Raw genomic sequence first — 25838 nt, 5'->3', positions numbered from 1 at the left:
GGCCTCCATTCACTGTAAAAGAGGATGCCCTTGGGAGGTATAAAAACAAGGCCTATTTCATGTCAAATCTGCAATGAACAGCATTCATGCCGCCCAGAGATATTGGAGGTAAAATAATTCAAGTAAGAGTTGATTGCAATACAGCTAAAAGGTGCTATTCTTTCAATTCCTCACAGGTAGTGTGTATGTGTGTCCAAATGATATTCTATACATGTTTGCAGATAGGAATATTCACAACCTATATCAGACATCAACGATGAAAAGATACATACAGTACGGTTTAAAAATGAATGCAAACCTTACAGCAGCCACTCACACCACACAGCAACGCATGAGCAAAAACAAATTGTGATTTTTGTTGCTGAACTGAACTCACCCAAGCAAACAGGCTGTGCTGACCACACCCCTTGGTTGCAGTGAACTGTTCGCGGACCTTCCATTAAATAGTAGTTGTGACAGCTGTACTCCACCGAGGATCCTGTTGGATAGCTGGTCAATAGTGGACCTCCAATGTCTCCATTTCTGATTGAAGGTGGGGGTCGGCATTGCTCTGTGTTTTCTAAATGAGATATACACATCTGAAAGCATATCAAGCCCTAGGAACCATGCATCAATTATTCAACAGCCGGTATTAAGTGATGTGCTGTGCATATAATGCCTGCTAGCTTTCAATACCCTAATAAAGTAAAGACAGAGGGAAGAAGTTTGTTGAATACTATGGGAATCTGAATGCAAAGAGGATGGTTGGTGTGTCATTTAACAACGTTTCTTAGACAATGTGGTACAATCTAAGCAGATTAATAAGGGGTTCAGACAGGAGGAGGTGGATGTTGACGCTGTGCACTATACAGGCTCCTGATCCTCTAGCATTGTGGTAGCTGATGTAAGTGTGATCTCACTGGAAAGGTTCTAAACAATAATATGAAAGATAAACATTTCCACTCACACATGAAGGAATATAACATTATGCTATTTCTAAAATAGGTTTAAGATTCCTCAATTGTACTCCAGTTGTAGATTGATATCATTTCCTTAGATTGCAAGACGCAGATGAGATGTGGCCATATATGTTGAATGCCTTTATTTAGACATTGGTCCTCATTACACGGACGGCGGTGGACCAAGGTGCTATTAGCACCATGGTCCATGCCGGTAAAATACCGGCACCGCCTTGGTGGAAAGGGGAATTACCGCCCTATTCCAAGGTTGGCGGGGCGGTAATTCCCCCTTCCCCCATTGCCCTTCCCCATTCCCATTTTTGCCCCATAGGGCATAATGGGAATGGGGAACGTGCTAATTACGGTACCGCAAATTGCGGTACCGTAATTAAGACCCTGGCCCCTTTGCGGGTTGGTTTTTAACACCTGCTAAAAAGCAGGCATTAAAGTACCAACCCGCAAAGGGACCTCGTAGTAAGGCGGTAAGGGTTAACGGTCACCGGTACCATTGCCGGTGACCGTTAACCCTTACCGCCTTCCGTGTAATGAGGCCCATTGACTTAAAAAGGTCAAACATGATTTGTGTTTTCTAGGTTAGCAAATGCCTGTGCCAATCATGTTCAGTTTGCAAAGTCTCATAGTAGGTCAGCACTGCTGTTAGAGTGTGATACTGCACAGGCTCGTGATCATGGGAACTGGTTCTAGCTATTACAGTGCCAATATGTAAGTGGGTCAGAAGCATCCAAATAATGGGGGGTTCACAGTTGTTGAGCCTCTGAATATTATTTGGAGATTGGAGGCAAACGGTTTTGAGTTGGTTCACCTTCCACATGTGCTGGTCATAGCAAAAATAGTACCCACAGCATTTCAGAAGGGGGTGGCAGGCATTTGCGGGCTGAAAACCAATCTTATTTAAGCATTCTGAGATAACTGTATTTCGGAGAGGCCTAAAACACGTACTCTACTTGCCAAACACCTGCCCTTTTGTCCTGTGGATATTTTTCATAAAAGCAGGATAACCTGAGGAATTAACACTTAAATCAATTTATGTCACAGTTCTGAAAAAGACTAACATATGCTCGATTGGACTAGGTTGCACATCAAAGTAGGTTGGCTGATCACAAAATGTGTACATTTATAAACATCCGGAAAAAGAAATACAAAAGTGGAGATAGACTTACCATCAAGCATGGGTTCCATGTAATAATGTCCCCACAAAAATGTCTCCTGACAAAAAAGTCGCTGTTGTTTGTGGAGACATTATTACACTGAACATGCGGGGGACACCCCTGCAACCTCCAAATTTGTTTTACAATGGTAGTAGGGGACATCCCTGCAACCGGTCCACATACATAATGTCACCACATATAATGTCGCAAATGGCTTTTCCCTGCGACATTATGTATGGGGACATTATGTATGGGGACATTATGTATAGGGAAATTATGTATGGGGACATTATGTATGGTGACATTATGTATGGGGACATTATTACCTAATACCCAAGCATGTGCATTCTAACCACTAAACTCCATATTTGAAGTAATTTGTAAAGCCTGCTTTGCATGTTCTAGACCATCTACGTTTCAACATGTGTTTGATTGTAAGGTGTGTGATGCTATGCAAACAACTGTTGTCTAGGAGCACACTGTAGTGTATATTATCAGCTCAACTTGTTTTGGGGAAAATAGTAGGGTGCGGGGGAGAAATAACAACCCTGACACTAGGTTGTGATACAAATCAGAAAGACAGCAGGTGTCCACACTCTTGTGGAACACTGCCGTCCCCTGCACACCTATTTATAGTGTAATCTAATCAATGCGTTTTTCCTTCTTTGTTTTCAGTTAATAATGCATAGTAAGATCAATAGTCTATACAAATAAATATGTATAAGTGTGATATACAATTTTACTTCACCAACCACAACAATTTAAACAAAAATGAACCATCCATGAACTCTGTGATGTGCTCAATGCGTTTCGGGAAATTCCTTCCCTTCATCAGGAGCTATTCTTCAGGTCAATATGTGTGCCTCTATTGTGTGTTTAATCCTTCAATCAATGAGAATAAAGAGTATATCTATCAATGACTTAATTTCTCCAAAGTATTTTCAGTTATTTACAAATGTATATTTATATCTTTCATGGCTCGTTAGCTGATAATGACCCTGTGCTTGCTGTCCCACCTCAAGTGGTATGTAGTTCTCCATAAACCTCTCGGTTTAATCTCTTCCCCCAAACCACATCTTCCACCTAGTGATATAAATTATTAAAAGTGCATATCTGCATCCGTCTTATCTCTTCTGATATCACATGTTGTTCTTATCCAATGTTCTCAGCTTAGTTAGATTCTGGTGCCCAATCCCTCTGTTGCTTCTAGAGAATGAATGTTCTTCACAAACGATCCATGTTTCAGTAAGTAACTAATATGACGCTGTTAGGGAATGAAAAGAAAGGGTGCGCTGTGTCTGATTTTGCATAGTTTTTGAAATCAACTACTTTTGGCTACTTGCTTGACATGGGCATCCTTAGAGAGGGGACTGTGCGGATTTCCATAATCTCCATTTTCAATGAATTAGATTAGGGCATTTCTGATCCATACAGGCTAGGGACACAATGGTTAATTGACGGTGTTGTGACGAATTCAAGGTGCTTATCACCTCTCCCCAAGACGGAGCCACCCCATTTAGGACTAGGAAGGGGAGCTTGCTACAATTACCACCCCCTAGGGCACAGGGTAAGCAGAACCCTCTGTTGTTGACTCCCACTTAGGGGACAGGAAAACCACAGAGAGGGACTTAAGACACCATCTGTTGGGTGTTCAGGAGCCAAAGTGTGTGAAGACCCTTTAACAATGGCTTCCTCGACATCTGACCCAAACTCCATCCACCTCATGTAAGACACAATGGAGGAGGAAAAAACAGCTTCCTGGAGGCACATCGGGAAGAGAACCAATCAGGAAGAAGTATGCACACTGGGAGATGCTCAGTGAGATGCCCAGGGAGATGCTCAGAGGGGTGCTCCAAGAGACGCAACACCAGACGGGGAGTGTACCAGCCCAAGTGGAAATGTAGGACCTCTGTTGGCCGAGCCCGGAGGAGCCATCCACAAACTCCCACACCAATCATTTGGAAACAGGAAGAGGCACCCACAGCCACGGAGTCCAGCTGAGGAGTCGTGTAAACGACTCTGCGGCAAGGCAAGGGGAAGCTGGCCTATATCTCCCTCACAGGGAGCACTGCCTTTCCTGCACAAGTAGGCGGTGGATAACGAGGAATGGGAGACAAGGCCAGAGATGGAAGCCATGGCCTTGGGAAGAAAAAGTGAGGCCCACAGTAGGGAAAGCAAGCAAAGGAAGACTTGGTGTGTGGATGAAAAAGAGGAGCACCATAGTGAGGCGAGAAACCAAAGGAAGCACTGGTGTGTGGAAGAATCAGAGAAGCCCCAGAGTGGGGAACGAAACCGAACAAATCTCTGGAGTGGGGGAGAAACAAAGAAGCCCTAGATTAGGGAGGGAGGCAGAGAGTAAATTAGAGGGGGGAAACAGAGAAGTGCCAGAGTGGGGACTGAAACCAAGAAGCCCCGGAGTTGGGAAAGAAGCAGCAAGGAGCCCTGTAGTGGGGAGAAGAGAGACAGAGAGAATTGCTGTGCGGGTGAAAGAACCAAGAACATGTGCTCTGAGGCCCTTGGGTGATGTCGCATGCTATACAAATGAATTCAAATCAAATCAAATCAAGAGAATGGGAAAAGAGCTACATAGAAGCCCCAGTGTGGGGAAAAGATCCACGGAGACCAGGGTGGGAAAATGAGCAAGAGCAATTCTCAGAGTAGGCGAAGAAGAGACTGAAAGTACCACAACTGTGGGACAGGGAACTATGAATTCTCCACGAAGGGCAAAGGACTGAGAGACACATGGGTTCGAGGGTAACCAGAGAGAGACCCGGCTGGAGCCTGGGGCTGTAGTCCGCCCATACATGAACTGCATGGTCTTGGACAGTCAACATAGTCAATGGCCTTGATAAAGAGACACCAAAAGTGGGTGAGGGCAGGAGCAAGCACCCATACCTTTTTCTTGGGCAAGACCCCAAGTATGTCCAGATTATTTTGTTTGTATTTTCGTTTAAGTATTAGGGAGAGAAAGTAGGTAAGAATAGGATTTTGGGACAGAAGACTTCATTTTATATTTGACCATCTTGATACTCTGAGAAGCACTCTTTTTTTAGATTTGGTCTTTTGCATTAGAAGAGAAAATAAAACCTTTGAAAATCATGCCTCTTTATCTGTCTCCTGAGTCTGACTTTCCAAAGTGTGCGCACACGCTTGTGTTACTCAAATGAAGTTGTATTGCGCAATGTGAAGAATGTATTCACATGAGGATTAGGGTGCTGTTGGCATTACAATATAGAATGAATGTAACAAACCTGACAAAGGCTTCACTTAAAGGTTAAAGGCTGAAACTGACAACTGCAGAACCGGCCAGGGATTTATTTCCTGGGTGTCATAAAGGGTTGTCCAGAGTCAGAGACAGGTTTTCTATCCTAGGTAGGTACAGGTAACCCTAGGAATTGATGTGCTTGCAGTGTTCATTGCAGAAGGTACCTATACAGGCACAGATAACATCCACAGTCTTTACTTTTCCTGATTGTTTAGTGCCACGCTGTGTATGCTCATCTGCCTTCACTCTCTAGCCATCAGTGCATGCAGAACACCATCACATTGCATTAGTGTGCTGCGCTCCAGGGCACTCTACTTTAACTGCAAATTCTTCGGCTCCTTTGGTCCCACACCCAGTTTGCCCCAGACAACAATGGAAACATTTGAACAAACACAATCCAATCAGCTATCTCTCTGGGATTTGGCACAACCAGGAGGATCACAATGATGTTTTTGCACTTTGTGCCCTCGCTGAATGAAAATATACATCAGCATACCGGTCTGATCCCGCCCATGAGGGCAGTCATGTCCAAAATGCCTGGGTAATGCCCTGTGATGAACAATAGGAATGGCACCTCCATTCATGGGTTTCTGCCTCCTTGGGCATCGCCAATGCGGCGAGGCTGTGGTGCAACGGCCTTTCGGTATCCGGTCAAAGGATCGACTCAAAAGGGTCGAATGACAAAAGGGTTGAGTCAAAACGACTGAAAACAAAAGGGTCGAATTTTTTTCAAATGTAGATTTCTTTTTTTTGCTTTGTTATAGGTAAAAAAGGGTGTTTTTACACCAAAAAAAAAGATATTCGACCGTTTTTTTTGGTCCTTTTTACTCTACCCTTCTGTCATTCGACCCTTTTACGTTGAACCTTTGACGTATAACACAGCCTTTCTAATGACAGCGATCAAGGCATCTAGATTCCCCTGCTACATTATGGCGAGAGCCAAGTGATTACAAACCAGCCAACCAGCAAATGCCAAATAGCTCGTGTTATACCTCGGATACATATTAATCAGCTTGTTTGTGTGGCCAGCTCCCAGGCAAAAAACCTGAAAGAACCTTCCTCATCAGTGCTTTGCCCCTGCACAGATGCTCTGCCACAGCCAACATTCCAGCAGGGGCGCAGGCAGCGGTTGGCCTGTACTCTGCCCCATAACGTCATGAAACAGGTGGAAGGATGCCCAGCTATCAAACGTAGCGCAAGGCCCTGGGTCGTCAAGGAGGTGTTGCTGTTTCTGCTTTTAGCGATCTTTTGTTTCCTCATTCAGACTGGCACCACCTATGCTTGCTGCCCCCGCCTCCTCTCACTCCTGCAAATGCTAATGGCTAGTTCTGCTCCTACCCGCAAGGGAAATTCTCCACTCAAGACACAAGGAAATCTATAGGGATAATATCTGTCAACGCTGCACAGAAGCCTGTGTGGAGACCATACAACATATTCTTGTCGAATGTCCAGGAAATTGCTCCCTCAGATTGGAAAAGTTTGCAAAGTTTGTGGAGAAGGCTTGGTCTCCAAATCCCCATTTGTTAAACAGGGATTTGCGGGCAGAATGGTGCACAAATCCCGTTTTTTTTGCCGCAAAGAATCCATGAATCAGGGCACCAATCTTTTTGGGATAGTCTTAGTTCTGGGCATGAAAGTGTACTGACTTGGGCGGTGATAACTTTTTTACGTGAACTTAGATTCTTTAAGTAATTTCATGAAGTGAGATGTGACTTATGTGATTTGGTTTGTTTTTGATTTCTTTTTATTTTAAATTTCAGTTTCTTTTTTCTCTTAGGATGAAATTAATAAGACATTGTTTTTTTTTTCTTTTACAATGTAATGATTTAGAGTTTAGATAGAAATGTTCGTTTTTTTTTCTACTGCTATTATACAAATTTTGTGAAAAGACATTGTAACATTTACATTGTAACACAATAAAAGTTCTGCTCTGGTGCTCTTCGTGCCACAGACTAAGCCTACTATTTTGCAAACGGAGAAATAATATTTTTTGCAGGACTCATGAATAACGTATCCACTATTTAGAGATAGCCATTTGCCAAATTCCTTTTTTTCGAGTACAGGCCACTATTAGTTATGCCATTCAAACGTCCCAGTGGCGCTGTTCAGAAATAGTTACACTGGAAAGACGTTTGCTTTACAGAATGTACTGACATCTGAATAACTTTTGGAATGCGTCTTCCTTCACAATGTAACGTACTCATTGAGTCCTGCTATCATGCTATCATGATCACACTTGGTACCGGCCTTTAAATCGCTAGTAATCTGCAAAGGGGAAAAGGCTGATGCCGTGGAACTTACCCAGACATTTGGGAGGCGGCTGCCATTTCCCGCGTTTGCACTGGATGTCTTTCGCCCCCAGCATCTCATAGCCCTGCGCGCATCTGTACTCCACGGTGTCGCCGGCATAATAGGCCTCGGAAGTGGGAACTGGCTCTCCATTTTCTATAGAAGGAGGGAGGCCACACTGCACCTTTTCTTTGACTTCTGTAACAACAACACGTTCCCAACTCTGTTAATTTCTAGAGGCCAGGGCTTGCAAAAGTCAAACGATGCAACACATACGAATTCAGAAAGTGATAATGAAATGGCCCTGCTGTCTTAAATAATTGCAACAAATAAAGCATCATCTGTTAACATAACACGTACAAATAACCGGGGTAAGTGCAAAACTATTTCGGAACAGTAAAAATATAACGCAGTGAAAGTACTGTTAAAAAGTTCAAGTTTTACAATATAGTAAGTCTTCTCACAAGTGTCTGTAACAGGAAAGACGTGTGCCTCGTTATGGAGATGGAGGTAACTAACAAATGGGTAACATAATTACCTCTGTTTATTGTCCGAATTTCTGATGATGAGTTGCAAACCCATAAAGAGGTAATACCTCCAGCCTATACAGTGGTGATATTACCTTAAAAAAAGATTAATACCTGCATTGGTGTGGCCTCAAGGGTGAATTCCTCGACTCCCAGTGACGTTCTTCAGGATTTCAGAATTGGGACCAACAACTCATAACTACCGGGGGATTCACTCGTTCACACTAGTGGTAACTTTGATTCTGTTTGGAGCAATTTACCCCGCTCATAACTCCTTTCTAAATAGCTCGTAACATTTTCAACACAAAAGCTCACAATGTGTGAGAGCTTCCCTGCCTGCCTGCCTGCCTGTTTCCCACATAATGCACACTTTTTCGTTTGGGCTCTTGCATTTTTCCGAATGTATCTTTTGAAATGTGTACAATGGATGTATCTCTTGTAACAACGTGTTTGGCTGCTTGGCGTAAAGGGAAACATAGAAGGGAAGGGGTGTGTGGGGGGAGGGGGGTGACTGAAGGAAAATAAGCAGAGCAGACCTGTAGACAAGCTTGGACTGGCATCTATACAGGGCAATACCGGAGGTCCAGGCACAGCCTGCTAGTGTTGTCCAGGTATTTTGGTGAAAGTGGGGCCGTTTTTCTAGTCAAAAAGGGCAATTTTTCATCAGTTACTTCACGGCATAGTTTGTAGCTTTGTCCAGTGTTACTGAACAAATATTCTTTAAATGCAGAAATAGCAGCACATTGTAACTGAAAACACATTATTATTATTATTATTATTATTATTATTATTATTATTATTATTATTATTATTATTATTATATTTATTGAGCGCAGACCTATCTTCCAGAAGCAACAGAGCGCTTTACAGCACTCTGGGAGCACAGAGGAGGGTTACAGCTGTACCAGGTGGCGGGGGTGGAGAGGTGCAGGTGGCGTCTAGTGAGTCAGGTGGTTTGAGGTGCGACGTGATGGCCTAGGTGTTGAGGAGGAGGTTCCATGGTCTTGGCGCATAGGCAGAGAAGGCTTGTTTTCAGGTCCATTCTTTTTTTTCAGCAGCAGATTTCAAGTCTCCACGGTCCTGGCTTCTGGTGGTGTGCCGTCCACCAGAGATGAGTTTCTCCGTGAGGTAGCTGGGTGACTTGAGGGCGACTGTCTTAGATGATGCAGCAAGACTTGAAGGTGATTTGTGCATGCAGTGAGAGCCAGCGAAGGTCAATAAGGGCCGGGGTGAAGTGGTTGTATCTGCATAGTCCCTTGATGAGGCATGAGGCTGCATATAGGACACTTCTCAGGGGCCATCTATATGGAGCCTCACTATCAGAAGTAGTGTATTGTGTGCGAGGGGTTCATAGTACCTTGCTCAATTGTACTTGATAAATGTTCACCCTCCTGAGTAGAGCAGGGATGTAACCAGGCGCCCTTTCTTTAAAAATAATGCAAGAGACCTGGGGCAATGGAGAGGCACACTCGAAGAACACATAATGCAATATTCACACACACAACTGTCCAATTTTGATCAATGTCCACCCCTGCATTCACACAGTGAAATGAGGCCACTAAACACTGTCTTGTGATCTGCCCTTCTGGGACATCCCATGCTTGTCACATGGTTGGGGATTTATCTTCATCATCATCGCCACTGTCTTTTGGGATGTTAACATTCTGGGCATTCGCAAATTATGCCACAGGCAAGGATTGTGGAGCATGCAACATGCTATGACAGTGTGGCCAACCTTGTTGGGGGCATACATCAGAGCTCCACCCTCCTCTGTAGACAATATAGCTTGGCTTTCAGTAGTTAGAAGGGCTGCTCTATGATGCAACCTGTTCAAATGTGTGCCACATTATTGAGCCTCTCTGCAGGTATGGGCTCAGTAGATATGGCAGGAGTGACTAGCCGGCATCACATGCAAGAATCTGGGTGAGACATTACTCAGTGCATGCATTTCATTTTTATAACCAGCTACATATGGGGATGATGTGTATGGTTGACTGGGTATATGGAGCATGGTTGTGGGATGTGTCAGATGATGTGGTTGTACATTTGGGAGTGTTCATGGCTGCTGAAGGCCTTCTATTCACACATTATCCCTCTGAAGTGTGACACAACACCCATCTCATGTGTCTGGCCATGTACACAGGGAGGGTACTGCTCTGAGTCATGTGTAAAGCCAGGAAACCTTGTGCATCAGTTTGTGATGTCACGTCAGTGTCACATGCAATTTGCACATTCAGTGTATGCTGCTACTTCATGTTCCTGTTCCTGTACACTTGCTCTATCTCATGTGGGTGGGAGGAGGTACAATTGGCACATGTGTGCAGTCCAAGGCACAAATTAAGTTGGGAAACTGGGCAACATCATAGAAGAATCCTTTGATGGCATTTCTGCCCTCATGGATTGTTGGTAGAGTAATGTGTGCAGCTTCATGGTGTAGTAGGTACCACTGGTGCTAGATTAGATAGCATCAAGGGAAAGTGTCATCAATTGTAAAACACAGTTTTGTTTATTCATCATTGAAATTTGGGATTGCCTCATAATTATTAACAGAGGTAAAGATCAGGTTATTGGATTGTATCTTAAATAAAACTCAATAGCCATCATCCAGGAACCCTTCCTCAACATACACACCTTTGTGTATGATATGATTTGATATGGCATTTAAAACGCACCTATGCACAAGTGTTTCAAGGCGCGATGCAGCAGGGAGTGGGAACAGAGGAAAAACAGAGACAGTGGTCCTACTAGGCTGAGTGTCATTGAGATCGCGCAAGTGCAGGAGAAGGGGGAAGGGGGAAAATGCAAAGTGGGAGATGGGAAAGGGACAGTGCAGTACATGGGGTAATAGAATAAATAACAATAAAAGAAATAGGGCCAGCTGGTGGCAAGTTCAAGGGAAGTGCAGACATCAGGAGGTGTCAAGTGCTGGTGGGAGACTGTAGGGATACATAAAACAGTCCCCAAGTGCGGGGGTTGCCAGGGAGGCAGTGCAGGTGTGTAACTGGTGGAGGAAGGGACCTCGGCCTGAGATCAGAGGGTGGCCAGGTAACCAGTACAATTTCGGCCAGAAATTCAGCAGGAGAGAGGAGGAGAGAAAGCAGAAGCAAAGAGGAAGGTTTTGATGTGCTTCCGGAACCGGAGATGGTTCTCCTCAAGTTTCAGGGAGGCAGGAAGGCTGTTCCAGAGGGAGGCCCCAGCTCAAGAAAGAGATCTACCACCAGCTTGTTGCTTGGAGAAGCGACTGACCCTGAGGGAGTTGGAGCAGGATGAGCAAAGAGCTTGAGAAGGAAGATATTTAGGAAGAGAGAGTTGAAGGCATTGAGGCCCCAGGCCCCAGAAGGCCTTGTGGACAATGCAGAGGGTTTTGAACTTAATCCACGCAGCCACTGGGAGCCAGTGCAGTGATTTCAGTCCTGGAGAGATACGATCCCTAGGCTTGAGGCCAAGGAAGAGTCTTGCAGTCCTGTCCTGGATGAGTTGCAGAGAGTGGAGAGTAGAAGCAGGCAGATTAGGAAGGAGACTGTTGCAGTAGTCCAGCCTGGAGAGAACCAGAGCTCTGGAGACAGAGAGCTTCTGGGGGAAGGTGAGGAAAGGAAGAATACCTCTAAGGAGGTGCAGCTGGTGGTGACTAGAGACATCAGAGATGTGAGGAGAGAAGGAGTCAAAGACAACCCCAAGGTTTTTAGCCCTGCAGGTGGGAGGAGGAGGAGGGCCAAGAGAGGCTGGTCAGAGAGAGACAGGAAAGGAGAGAGTGGGTGTGCCGATGAGTAGAGAATCTCGGTCTTACTGGCATTAAGGCAGAGGTCATTGGCGGCACACCGCTCCTGGATAGCAGACAGTCAGTGATGAGAGACGGAGAGGAGGTGGCCGAGGGTAGCCTGAAAATAAGCTCAGTGTCATCCGCATAGCACTGAAAGTTGGGGCATAGAGCGGCAATGCAGTGAGCGAGAAGTGGCAGGTATTGGTTGAACAGCCAGGGAGCGAGGTTAGACCCCTGGGGACACCACAGGTAGAGAAAAAGATAGCGGAGAGGAAGGACCCAAGTTGGACCTTGGAGGGACGGTCAGAGAGAAAAGAAGCCAGCCACGCCAGGGCCTGACCGGTGATACCCAGGTAATCACGGAGATGGTTGAGCAGGATGGCATGGTTGACCGTGCCAAAGGCGGAAGGGAGATCAAGCAAGATGAGGACACAGGATGTGTTAGAATCAAGGTTGGAGAGCAGGTCTTCACGGATGTTCAGGAGAGCAGTTTCCATGCTTCTGGCAGCTCTGAAGTCAGACTGATGATCATGAAGGCAATATCACCATACCAACCCTCTCATTCTCTACCTTAAATTAGACCTCTTTAGCTTTGTTTGTTATCTTGTCGATGCAAGATAATTATAGAAATACAATCATGCATTTCCGTTCCTGTAAATGTCAAATAACATTCTCACCCGTTGTAAATATTTTTAGCCTTTCAATTTCAAGATGTTATTTTAAATAACATCACTGATTATTGTTTGAAACATTCGTATGGAAGCTTTTATTTCAAAGAAAAGTTCATGTCCCAGACCACGGTCAGCTCACCCAAAACGTGACTATTCAGACATGTCCTCGACCCATGCGCCTATTGCAGTTTCCTTTCCTCACTCGTTAACTTCGATTAGAGAACTTATACAGAAACCTGGGCAATATAAGGCCCCCTCAGAACGTTGTAGCAAGACAATAACATAACATATAGATTTCGATCTGGCCATCTCGGCTGCAAAAAAAACATTGAGAGCGGTTATTAAACCTCTGATGTATCCCTCAGTAGGCAACAGCAGATCTGAATCAGCTAACCTAGAAATCAAACAGGTGAAAAAAAGAGTTCCAGCTATGGGTAAGAACCCATAAAGTCTGTGTTGAAAAAACGCGGTGGTTGAAAATTGCTGGCCTTGCCAAAACAAACGATAATGTTGCCATCTGGAATAAACTCCGAGATAGGTCTAATAAGGCCCTACCCGTCAATGGTGTTCCAGAAAATGCCTGGGTGGAACACATCCAACTCACTCTCGGGTCAGCACCTCCAGATGAAGAGAAAGTAGTTATCCCGCAAATTGAATGGGTCTGTAAAACCTCTCCTCTTGATATTACAATCTTGACTGAACACCTCAATCAGTCCTGTGCTGCTGGACCAGACGGCATATGTAATGGCTTACTAAAATCATCCCCTGAGTTATGGGCTAGCGCTTTACATGCACTATTCCTTGACATAGGCAAAACTGGTTATCTTCCTCCCACTTGGCATGAAAGTCATATCCTAGCGATCTACAATAAAGGATCACAGAACAGTCCCACCAATTACCGCATGCTTGCAATGCTTGAAGTTCCTGCTAAGAGTTTTGCCTGAGTACATCTGCCAGAATTTTCAGAGTGGATCGACACTAATAATATACTGGGCCCTTATCAAACTGGCTTCCGCACACAATTTGCCATTAGTCATAACATCCTAACCCTAGTATCAGCAGTTGAATACTCCGAACTGAGACGCGAGACTGCAGTCTACTGTTTCTTTATCGACTTTAGTGCAGCCTTCGACTCAGTTTTGAAAAATCGACTATGATATGATATGATATGGCATTTGTAACGCACCTATACACAAGTGTTTCAAGGTGCGACGAGGCAGGGAGGGGGGAACAAAGGGGAGACAGACAACGATCCTACTAGGCCAGGTGTCATTCAGATCGCGCAAGTGCATGGGACTATGGGTGAAACTAATTAAGTGGAAGAACCCTGCAGGTCTACTAAGGATGACAACGCTGCTTCATAATAACAACAAAGTAAAGATACGTCTAGATGGAAGAAGAAAATTGTCAGGTTCTATGTGTTTAAACAGAGGGGTCAAACAAGGCTGCATCCTTGCTGCAACACTATTTAATCATTTTCTAGTGGATTGGAACAAGGCATTTGAGGATATATGTCATTGCCTGGCAAAAGTGGGTACTGAGTTTATCAGTTGGTTAGCCTATGCTGACGACCTGATACTATTTGATCTCACACCAAAGGGCCTTCAAAGTTTTAATTTCTCATTGGGGGACCTATGCCACCCAAAATGGCCTGAGTGTGAATATTTATAAGAGCAAGGTTATGATCTTCCCACCTTCGAAGAAAGCGAAATCCAAAATGGCATGGAATTAGGATGGGACCCCTCTCGAATTAGTAACCAGCTATTAATATCTTGGTTTAACTGCTGATTGTCTCGTGAAATGGAATGCTCACTGGCTAGAAATAAAAGCCAAATGTATGGTTATGGTCAACGTTCTAAGTAATTTCATTGGGAGAAATGCAGTTATATCTATACAGACCATCCTCTTGCTATATTCCATTAAAATAGTCCCAGTGCAGCTTATGGAATGGAAATCTGGGGTCATGGATATGGAGGTGAACAAATTCGTTTTGAAGCTAAAATGCTACAAAAACTATTACGCATGCCATCTGCCCCATCCATTGACTTCTTATATTTAGAATTCGGCCAGAGGAATATCTTCTATTTTCATTCAAAGAACGTCCATGAGTCGGACCAAATTGAAAAGACTAGATAATGACACATGTATAGTAAATTACATCCGGTCATTTCACAAATTGGAGAGCTACAAGAATCTGGGTACTATTGGTAGTATAGTCAAGGTATATGACCGATGGCAGACTGAAATAGATATTTTCCCAAATACCATCTCAGTCACTTGTATCACATTTAAGTTAAAACAGAAGCTGAAAATGTTTAATCACGAGAATCGAATTGTCCCAGTGGCCTCAAATAGTAACACTGGTTGTTTTATTGGCTATGTCAATGAGCAGCAACATAAACCAGCATACATTGCAGCAAACCCTAATAGTGGGATTCTGCGCCAATACCTCCTGCTGAAATGTAATATTTGTGATACATTGGAAGCTAAGGGCAGTCAAATGGGCATATCCCGAAATAACCGCAAATGCCGTCTATGCGGCGAGGACACAATTGAAAGTCTTAAACACATCTCGATCCTTTGTGATGGTCTGCATCTGGTCAGAATTAAGTTTGTGAAAATGTATAACAACCAACTAGATTGCACTGACTTGTTGTCCTTATGGCCAATATTCATGCAATGCAATGACATACATCTTATTTATTTTCTGATAAAATGTTATTGGAAATATACAGAAATCTTAAGGATTTTAGGATATGTTATCTAGACTATTTTACTGATTACTCCCACCTTCTCCATGCATGTCATGAAAGACAGACATGGTCACTTAAACTTATGGAGGGAAATGTAAGTGTCGTTTTTTATGTTCATGGTTTTATGATTGTATGTTTAAAAATAATTTTGAATGATGCTTTCTTTTAAACTTCAGTTGTGTATGTTTTTATGATGTTTTTATGATGTCTTATGTGGTATATACAAGGCTTAACAGCCAGATTTATATTAATCCAAATAAATACATTTAATTATATCATATGTAAGATACACAGGATTTGCAGCCGAGGGCTGGAAGGAGAAAATGAGTAGGGAAGAGGAGGAAAGGTTAAACCTCTCATAAGGACAGTGATGCGCCTGTAGGTTTGTACTGTACCAATTAAACCACAGAAAGCAATTTGAAACACATGAGACATCTAGCAGATCCACAGTGCTACCCTCCCTTAATCCAACTCCCTGCATTTCCTGAGCATGTTGCATTTATTCAAACCTACTGATGTTCATAATGTAACAATGTGCAAACAAATAGTAAATACACATACACATATAGCATAAACCAGTCCATCTCAGAAGTCACATCTGGCCATGGAGGTTTGAGCAGCAGATGATATAGAGGCTGCCATGTTGACCTATCGTTGCACCTGCACAACATTCTCCAGATAATACAATTGCTTTTTTAAAGGATGTACTTTAGTGATTAAGTTTAGTGACCCACAGTAATTCTTTTTTTTAATTTGTTTTCGTTTTGTATATTCAAACCTTTACAAAAGACAATATCAAAAGAAAATGATCAAGCTAAACAAGAAATAAAAACATATAGACAATGGAAAAAAAAGCAAATAAGAGAAAGGAAGCCAGAGTACCACAAGAGAGAACAGCCAACATAACGACAGTCTTTTTGTATCGCAGATGTCTTCTTTTACAATATGATGGAACTTATTTTCAGGACCTGATCTATTGTTGCTGTTAGCATAATCTCTTGTCCGTCCCAAAAAAACTCTGATATTAGGCTCTCCTCTTTGGCCATAAATCTCCTGAATAACAAAAGTCTGGCTTCTCAGGTGCCTTTGCACTCTGTTAATAAGTGTCTTATTGATTGTTTGCTGGGAGATTCGCATTTTACACAGAGTTTTTTTTGCCTGGTCCCCCTGGTTGCTCTTTGCCAATATTTCCCCGGTGTGAGTGATGTTTAATCTGAGTCTCAAAAAATTATTTCTTACACTTTTGTCTGGAAATCTATGTAAGTATTGTGGTAGGTACCCTATCTTTTTCTCCACCTTTAATAATAGGTTTGGAGGGTTGAGGGATCTCACGCTGGAAATTATGTCTATCCAACCCCATGATTCGAGTGATCTTTTCACTTTCAGGGGGTTTTCCAAGGTCAGCTCGAACCTGTTAAGAATTCCTCTTGTTTTTTTCTCCAGGCAAAGAAATATCTGGGATCTCAAGTTTTTTAGATGCTCATTCACATCAAAGTAAAGGGAAACCTTCTCTGCAGTTATGAATTCACAATATAATGTGATTAGCTTCCAATCTGCTCGGCACCCTAAAGAAACTAGACCAAGTTCAAAACGAAGGCTTGAAATAGGAGTGCACATTGGGAGAGCCAAAGATTTTTTCCAGAGGAGGCCCTCTAGTTTGTTCCAGTTTTTGTGCCATAATAATGGCTTTGCTTCTAAGCCATAGAGTAGAACTGGGACTGCTTTGGTGATGTAAAATTTACAATACTTTGTATTCAGCTTCTTCATTTGCGGTATTGTTTGTAAATCTTTCTCTATGATTGCCGTGTTGACTTTATTGTTAGCAGTGGAGGCAAAAATCTTGTAGCCCAAATATATGAGTTCTTCGACACAGGGAATTACTTTCACATCCAAAAACCAATTTCCATATCCAATTTTCTTCTTTGGGTGTTTGAAGGTAAGAATTTTGGATTTCGAGGGGTTAATTGTAAGCCCATTTAAGTTGGCATACTCCCCAACTTATATAGGAGACGTTGAAGGCCCACTGCAGACCTATCCAATAGCACAATGTCATCAGCGTAGGCCAACCGATGCAACCTCCTTCCATTTATCACAGGACTGGCCAATGCTGAGGAGAACAAAATCTCTCCTAGGTCCATGCTCAGACTTCACCTTTATAAGTACAGAGTCCAGTTCCGCTAGAAAGTGATGGAGTTTTGAGCTGGCAGGATTCCAATAGATGTTAATGACTACCACTTCAGGATGTGGAATGTTTGTTTTCAACTTTATTTTACAGGCTTGGATTCCCACAGCAATGTTGCATAATGGGGTAATCAGTTTAACGGTTGAGTTCTCAAAGGCTTTAAGTAGACCCCCCGACAGTCTGCCTTTGGCTTTTTGAGAAGTTTGAAGGTTTTGGATTGAAAAACCCTCAATCTCAATCGGATTTACTAACCAGGTTTCCTGGAATATTAAGATGTCATTTGGACCAAGAAGCTCTTATTTAAGTTGTTTCCTTTTCAGAAAACTTGGTCCTCGGGTATTCCAGCAGACCAGCTTCAAACCACTTTGCCTAAAGACAGTTTGTCTCTACTCCTAATTTTAGGATTACTTGGGAGATGATCTCGGGGAGTTTTGACATAAGGTTTCCACTTGTGTTTGCGCTTTGAGAAGGGCTTAAATCTGACTTTTGTATTTCGCCAACTGAGCCCCCTAACTTTGCGCCTTCTCTTTCCACGTGGCTTTTCTTATTAGGGCAGTCTCTTGGTTTATCCTCTTCTATGGCTTCGAAAAGCATGAGGCCTACCCGGACCAGTTCAGTCCTGTTGTTGAGGATAGTTTGCTTTGCTCTTTATGATTTCAAACCAATTTCCAAAACATTTTAGTCTTTTTTAAGCAGAAATGTTACATATTCAATATCTTCACTTGCAAAGAGGTAAAGGTTTGAGACTTTGTTAAGGTGAGATAGTATCACTGTTCTGCTGGGAGATTTATTTTTGTTTATATAGGCATGTCATAGTCAGACTTTTGGTATTGTATAGTCTGCCACTTCTATTACCTTTGTTTCTGCCAGCTCTTTATTGATAATACATTCTGGCTCCTCCATTGGGCTCCTACAGCATATGATCTCCAGTTCTCTGCATTTCCCTGAGCCATTCCATGTATCCTTGGCACTGACAATTTTCTCTGACATCTCTCCTTCTTGTGAGGGTTGTTTAGGGAGACCTATACCAGAAAGATGCACAGGTTTCTCAGGCTGTTTTAATAAGATTGGTGCCAGTTTCATAGGCATCTTTGGAATCTCCCTTGCACTTTCCAATTCTGCAGAGGTTTTTTGAACCCCAATTTGTTTTTTTTCCCAAAATATTGGGGCTAGTTTGATATTTGCTTGACCTTTTCCACATTTTGGTTACTTATGATCTTTGGAGAAGAATCTAGTGGGTCAGTTTGAAGGCCAATACTTGTTCGTTGGATCTTCTTTTCCTTGGGGCCTGCAATTTTCCTCATTTGATGGCTCTTTTTCCCAATTTCTTTGGGTAAAGGCTCGTTCGGCTTTATTTGAGTGTCACCCAAGCTCTGGATGAGTTCTGATGGAATAGAGGCCGAGGTAAAAGCCTCAGCAGGCTCCCTTCACACTGGAAATGATAGATTTTTCAGAAACAGATTTACTCCTGTGTTCTTTACACAGTGATCTTTTTGGTTTTTAGTCTTTTTCTGAAGTCTTTTTACTTGTGGGAGGGGTGTTCTTGACCGGAATCTGCTTGCCTTTGTAGTTTTGACAGGATGCTGAAGTCCAGATATCATCTGTGGAAATAACCCCTTGAATAGTTTTACCCTTGCATAACACAGGTTTATCCATACCCACCACATCATTGTCAACAACTACATTTGCTAGCCTCCGAAATTCTTCCAATATTGATTTGGATAAGGGGGTGTCATCAAATGAGGGGTTGGCGTCCAAGCTTTCTTCACTAGAAGTATGTCTGGGGTTTGATGGTTTTGGAGCATTCACTGAGAGTTCTTTGATAAGTTCATGTGTGGTGTCATTGTCCTTTTTCGCTACCGTAGATGGTAGATTTGGGCGATGTCAAGGCCTTGTTTCACCCCTTCTAGTTGTGTTTCCTTGAGAGTCGGAATCAGAATAGTATTTCTGACAGTACTAAGGCCCACTATTGCTGATTCACTTTTAAATGTCTCGTTTGTTAATTCTAACAGGACGCCAGCTTGAGCTTGGACTTCCATTTTTAGAAGTTTGAATACTGGGACCAGCGAATTTAGCACAAAGCTTAGTGCAGACAATGTGCTTTCACTTGCTTGCTGCAAAGTGCTTTGTGAGCTTTCAGGAAGTCTGTCTTGAGAGTCTTGTATTGAAGTCAAAGCCACCTCTTTTTGGTTGTTTGAATCTATGGCAGTGTTTTCTCTATTATCCATAAACGAAGGTGAGACCCTTTCTTCTCTCTCTTGCGTGCAGTATGTAGTTTGCCACACTCTATCTTCAAGGTCTTCTGCATCATTTAGGCTTTGATTTCTTTTCTTGAGAAAATTATCTTTGATTCTGCTCTGTATTTTTTTGTTGTTATGGTGTATTCCAAGCCCCATGTCCACCCTTTTCTCAATGACGTGAGTGTGTCATCCACTCCTGCTGTTTGTGACGAATTGGAATGGACAAGAGCATGAACCGTCAGAGGGTGATTTTGTTGTGGAGCTGGACTAGATGAAACAGATGGCCCAGTTCCCTCCGCTTGCCCCTGTATTTGATCCAGGTAGGAACCAACCTGGTCAAGTGAACTCTCCAGGGTTGGAGTACTACGAAGTCTCATTTGAAAAGTGTTATTTTTTTCCACTCAGATGAGGAAAAAAACAAAAAGAAAAATTCGATGACCACAACCCCTTTTTAACTTTTTTTGGGGGGTGAGGTTAATTTTCTTTTAAATGACCAATGAAGCGCACACAGGCACTAGTGAAATGGCACTATATCTGACCCAGATATCAAGTTGGAAGTAAACCGGAGGAAGGAGGAAGGGGCGGATCAGTATTTAGTCACTCTGCAAGGTTTTGATGTGCAAACCGACTGCAAACCACGCCTCTTGGGTCACACTTAATGTTACTGTGCTAAAATTTACAACAGAGGGACTTTGTAGTCTAAGAAACCTCTCAAGGAATATTTCAAATAAGATTTTTCTCTCCACAGTTACCTTCATAAGCCGCTCCTTTCTTGAGGTAGGATGGAGGATTATACGGAACGGACACACGCCAACCACTGCTGCACGGCGACACACCTCCATGAAAAAGTCGCAGGGAGGCTGAGGGGCTCTATTTTGGGACCACTATGATGTTCCTGATCCCCCGAGCCACCAGAGCCAAACAGCGGCTAAACAGCGCAGCACACAGCAAAAAGCACCACCCTTAACTCCGCAGCCGAGCTTCACGCCGCAAGGGTTCAGTCCTCTTCCTATTACTTCCTGCTTCAAAGGGGGCATGGCTTCCTGCTCCATGCGCCTTAAAGGCGAAGATATGAATTCCCAGGCTGTAATACCCGCGCAATTCAAATACTTCAAATAGTTCACACACAAGGCAGTCATATAGAGATGCAACGACTCTGCACACAGAAGTCTCAATGCAACAGCAGTTTCCACAGAGCCACAGCGGCTAAACAGCGCAGAACACAGCAAAAAGCACCGCCCTTAACTCCGCGGCCAGGCTTCACAGTAATTCGGAATAAACATGTGTGGTATAGACCATATTAAATCGCCATAACCCATAGATAAGTTCTCATGTCAAAGAAATGTGTACTTCAGGAGGCAGTGTTTTCTGGAAGAACTGCAAGATAGAAATGTGAAGGCACTGTGAGATAAGTTATTTGCAGCTCGTAAACCCATTAACAATATTTGAGCTGCAAGCTATTTGGATCACCCTGATCTCCTGGGTTTGTTGAGCTCCCAATGTATCGATTATTAACGCTACCATATACTAATTTGAGTAGCTTGAGATGTCAATTAATTATTTATAATAAACAGTATCACATCATGCTACCTGGATAAGTCTGCTGCATGGAGATTGTAAGTGAAAAGCGTTGTTGAGATGGCACCGCTTATTTTTCTCAAAAGTCGGTTCACTTCTATGGTATAAATCAAATCTGTGGTACTATCACCAAAATAGCCTCACTTGCGCTGCAGGGTATGGACATTATAAGTAGTAAATGTATCCTGGGTTGGGTAACCAAGGACATTGGAAGGACCCTGTGTGTAAAAAATGTCTGTGGTTACCCAACCAAACATCCATTTACTACTGTATAGGTATTGAATTTAATTTGATTGGTCCTGAATTTGGATGGTAAGGGCCATTTATTGAGTTCTTCTTACAACTAAAATAAGTTAAAATAATCACTGACCTACACAGCTGGGAGGATATGTCCATGCTCCATTCACACAGCGGATTTCAGTCGATCCTTTTATTTCATAGTTTTCATCACATTCAAGATCAAGCACATCCCCGCTGCGGTACAATCTTGTGTTCTGCATCTTGCCAGAATGTGGTATTTGGGGTGGAGGAGGGCATTTATTCCTTCTATCTGCAATGGAAAAAAAGAACACAGCAACACAACAATAATTGTTTACAATACTCTGAAATGTTATGCATGGCATCACAACTAACCAGAGAGAAAAAAGTTTTATTTTACTTCGTGCTTATTTTTAGAAAATATGAAATGATGAAATACAATTTGCTATAATTCTAATCTGATGATCCACAACATCATATAAATGAAGTGTATCAGAGGGATTAGATGCAGGGAATGATAAATTGAACAACAACCAAAAATACCAATTGATAGGCAATGCTACAAATAAATGATGGTATGGCTTGTCTATATATTTTTAAGGTATATAGGTATTAGAGAATCTGTAATTATAACTATGCAATTTTGGTTATGTTTGTCTTCACATAGATACATTTTTTAGATTAAAGAAAATGTGTCACCATCAAATACACATTGCACAAAAGCTTTGAAACCATATACATGACTTTGTGATTTATTTAGGAACATTTTGTTTAAAGTTACACCCAAAATAGGAAAATAAATGGTCGGTCCCACAAGTCACGAATCCCATTCAAATGTCTACAGAAAATGTTTTCTCTCACACAACGCAAAGAACCCTAAATATATTTACACCTTTCTTTTATTGGTAGTTGGTGGCTGGCCCAACTCAAATGAATTAGTGGGTTTACTGAATATCTGTAAGGGTACATTGTCAATTGGTTCTGCAGATAGTCAGTGGACCCACTTCAAATCTGTATATAAGAATATGATTGGCTGTTCTTGGATCTGTGGATAAGTTGCTGGATCATTGGACGACACACTGCAAACCATGGCTCCCCATTTGTCCCACTGAAAGTTAAGGAACTTGCAGCACTTATCTGCTCCTATCTCTCAACTCCCTTTAATTTCTCTTCTGATCATTCTTGCCTGCTTCGAATTTGTTACTGTCCTACTGGTCCTCGAGAATCTGCAATCCTGCTAACTATTGACCTGCTATTCCCCACTATTCTAAAATACTGGAGATGCTTGTCTTCAACAGGATCTCCACATTGCTCAATAACCATGAGTTTAGTAATGACCCTCAGTCCAGATTGTGCAGCTGACACTCTACAAAATCATCCATTACCCATGACTTCAATTCTAATCTCTGTCCACTTTTGCAAGCTCTCCTCTACACTAATCCCTCTGGACCTCACTGATGCCTGTGATAATCTCCTACTGACCCTTTCCAACCTTGGAATTCAGGATACTGCTCTCAATGGAATTGCCCCCTTTATTTCCAGTACCTTCTTCTACATCGCATGGAATGCAACTGTCTCTGAGCCAACCTGCCCCCCTGCAGGAGTCCCCACTATTTGCACCTCCTCCCCTTGTACACATAACCTCATGCTTTGGGTTCCCTTGTTACTACTTTGCTGATGACACTCATGCCTGCTTCTTTTTCCCTACTCCCACTCCTTCTCTCTCTGCACACATTTCTGATTGCATCTCAGCATTCTGTAACTGCATAGCACTTAATTGTCTAATGCTTAATATCTCAAAACCAGAAGACAACTACCTTCCTGACCAAGACAGCCATCACTCTTTCCTTTCATATAACACGTCTGTCCAACCAACTCTCCATCTCATCTAAGGCTAGCAACCTTTTCATAGCGATATCAATCTTCACTGCTTCATTATCACAATCATAACTGCTTCTGAAATTGTGATAGCTGTGGGACCCATTGGTATATTCCCACAACTTCTGGGAAATCGAACAGTGTAAACACTAAACGCCTATATGGGAGCACTAATGAAAAGTAAAAAAGGACACTCCTATCCAAAACAAAAACACACCCTGCTTTGTCTGGCCACAGCTCATAAACAGACCCAGTTTTTACAAAAATAAAGAGGTTTTAATACACACAATACATGGTAAAAACGTAAATGAACTCGTCCAAAGGACTATATCACCACCATTCTTATACCAAATATCATGAAAAAACAACCACCTACTCAGTGGGGGTTAGTAAGTGTGGCAGAATCTGTACTCACTCCCAGTTTTCTCCATGAATTGGAGAAAACCTTGACAATGCTAATGTGTTCACTTGTTATGCATAAGGTAGACACTGAGTAATTGTCACAACTATTGTTTAGCAGTGAATCCAATAGAAAAATGTAATGGCTGGTCCTCTCTTGTGCAACAGGAAGATCATGAAAGATTCTCATGCCTTCACCTTTTCTGTAGCAGGTAGAATGTGAAAATGTCTCATATGCGCCCAGATGCCCAAGGGATAGGTGTGCTATTCAAATGTACAAATAAATACATAAATACATTTGCAACCCTCAGGCAGCAGGGAGAATCCCAAAAAATCTCATGTTTGAAGTTTATGTTTGCAGCACCCATGCTTCAGGGAGAACATGAGAAATACTCAAGTTACTGCCTCTATTATGGCAGGGAGAAACTGAAATATTCTCATGTTTGCAGCTCTCACGTGGGAAGAAGAAACCAAAACATCCTCATGGTCGTGGCTTTCTTGTAGAAGGGAGAACTTTGAAAATGCAGCTCTTATATAGCAGGTAAAACCCAAAGGAATTCCTTTGAATGTTTGCTTATCCTGTGAAGCCAGGAATACCTGAAAAATAGTCAAAGGTGCCCTCTTCCAGTTGGAAGGTTGGTCATAAATCCACTACTTAGCATTTATAACAGCAGGACTGAGGAACAGTAGTACAACAATTGCTAAAGGGCTGTCATGGCATTAGTCACCAGCAGTCAGTCACTAAAGCAGTCTCTTTCACAACCACAAGCTCCACTAAACAACCCCTCTCCACTTCTCTGTGTATGATTTAAGCAGGATAATATGTGTTACGGAGAATTCTCCAGAATGGCTAATTTCCCTTACCTACTGAATCCCTCAGCAACTTTGCTGGATTTCCAGGATTTATTTTTTTTACCTGGTAAGAGCCTGAGCCTTTTTTCCCACTCTTACATGCGTTTTGCTGTGTGTGTTTAACATTTTCGTGTGTTCATAGACTCTGGAGCCTCACCTACTCCATAGGCATCATCTTTTTACTGTGTGTTACACAGCACCTTCAGTGCAGTGACACAGGGTTGTCTTTTTGATTTCCCAAATCCGACTCCATTTTCTGGGGCTGACTACTGTCTCCCTGAACATGTAAAGTTGCCATTGACTTTATTAGTCTCTTTTAAAACTCACAGACCCAGTACAAACTATCTTAAATAGAGTTCTGGAAAGGGTTAATACTTATCCCTTTTTGTCTCTTTCTCTTGGAGCATTGTTTCGCTCCCTTTTCATTAATACTTGGCTGGTGGCAGTGGTAACAACCCTATTTTTCCTACCGCGGTTATCTTAAATAGCCCTGGTATTGTTTTATGCTATCTTGGTAGCCTCGAACTTAAACCTGCTAGACCATATACGTTTTTATACGGTGCCGGCTGGGTTTATTTTTGTAAAAGTCTTTCTCGTGTCTTTCTCATGTTTTACTCTGCTCGCCAAACCAGGTTTGGTTCCTTTGTTCGCCGTCCTTTCGCGGGCTTCTGCACAGAAGCCCTCCTTAGGCACCTGTATGTCTGGGGGGATGTGAGGGAGGGGTTTAGGACTCCCTGCACAGGGTCTCCTTGTAGGCCCATGTCGCACTCTGATCTGATTGGCTGTGGTGACTGTCCCGGCGGGACCGCCATCCTGCTTTGTGATTGACAGCCAGGCTCTGTGAATGGGAGAAAACTGCATAAAAAGTGAGGAGCTGACAGAAGAGGACCCCTACCACGACTGAACCGCCTGGTGAAGCCCTGCTGCAGGTCCGAATCTTCATACTCCAACAAGAGGGAAGATCTGAAAAGAATCTTCTCCCCTTGGTGGGAACAACCAGTTTACCAAACTGCTTTCCAGGCCTCCCTTCTCTGGTCGAATTTGCTGTACATAGCTACAGTGAACCGGATAGCCAGGAG

The 25838-nt window shown here is 42.8% G+C and overlaps 1 protein-coding gene across 1 annotated transcript in view; it reads right to left on the bottom strand.

Moving 5' to 3' along the window:
• Positions 1 to 25838, bottom strand: part of F13B (coagulation factor XIII B chain) — a 265588-nt gene that overhangs the window by 71331 nt on the left and 168419 nt on the right. Inside the window, exons 6-8 of the mRNA XM_069642698.1 lie at positions 21743 to 21922; positions 7674 to 7859; positions 377 to 559 (exon numbers count right to left, since the gene is read on the bottom strand). Coding sequence (XP_069498799.1) covers positions 377 to 559; positions 7674 to 7859; positions 21743 to 21922 — 549 coding nt within the window. The remainder of the gene's footprint in view (positions 1 to 376; positions 560 to 7673; positions 7860 to 21742; positions 21923 to 25838) is intronic.

The sequence above is a fragment of the Ambystoma mexicanum genome, chromosome 1q, assembly GCF_040938575.1.
Source record: "Ambystoma mexicanum isolate Mex_15411 chromosome 1q, UKY_AmexF1_1, whole genome shotgun sequence".
NCBI classification, from domain to species: Eukaryota; Metazoa; Chordata; class Amphibia; order Caudata; family Ambystomatidae; genus Ambystoma; species Ambystoma mexicanum.
Note: the sequence above shows the minus strand (reverse complement) of the source record. Positions and strands in the feature narration are given on the sequence as shown.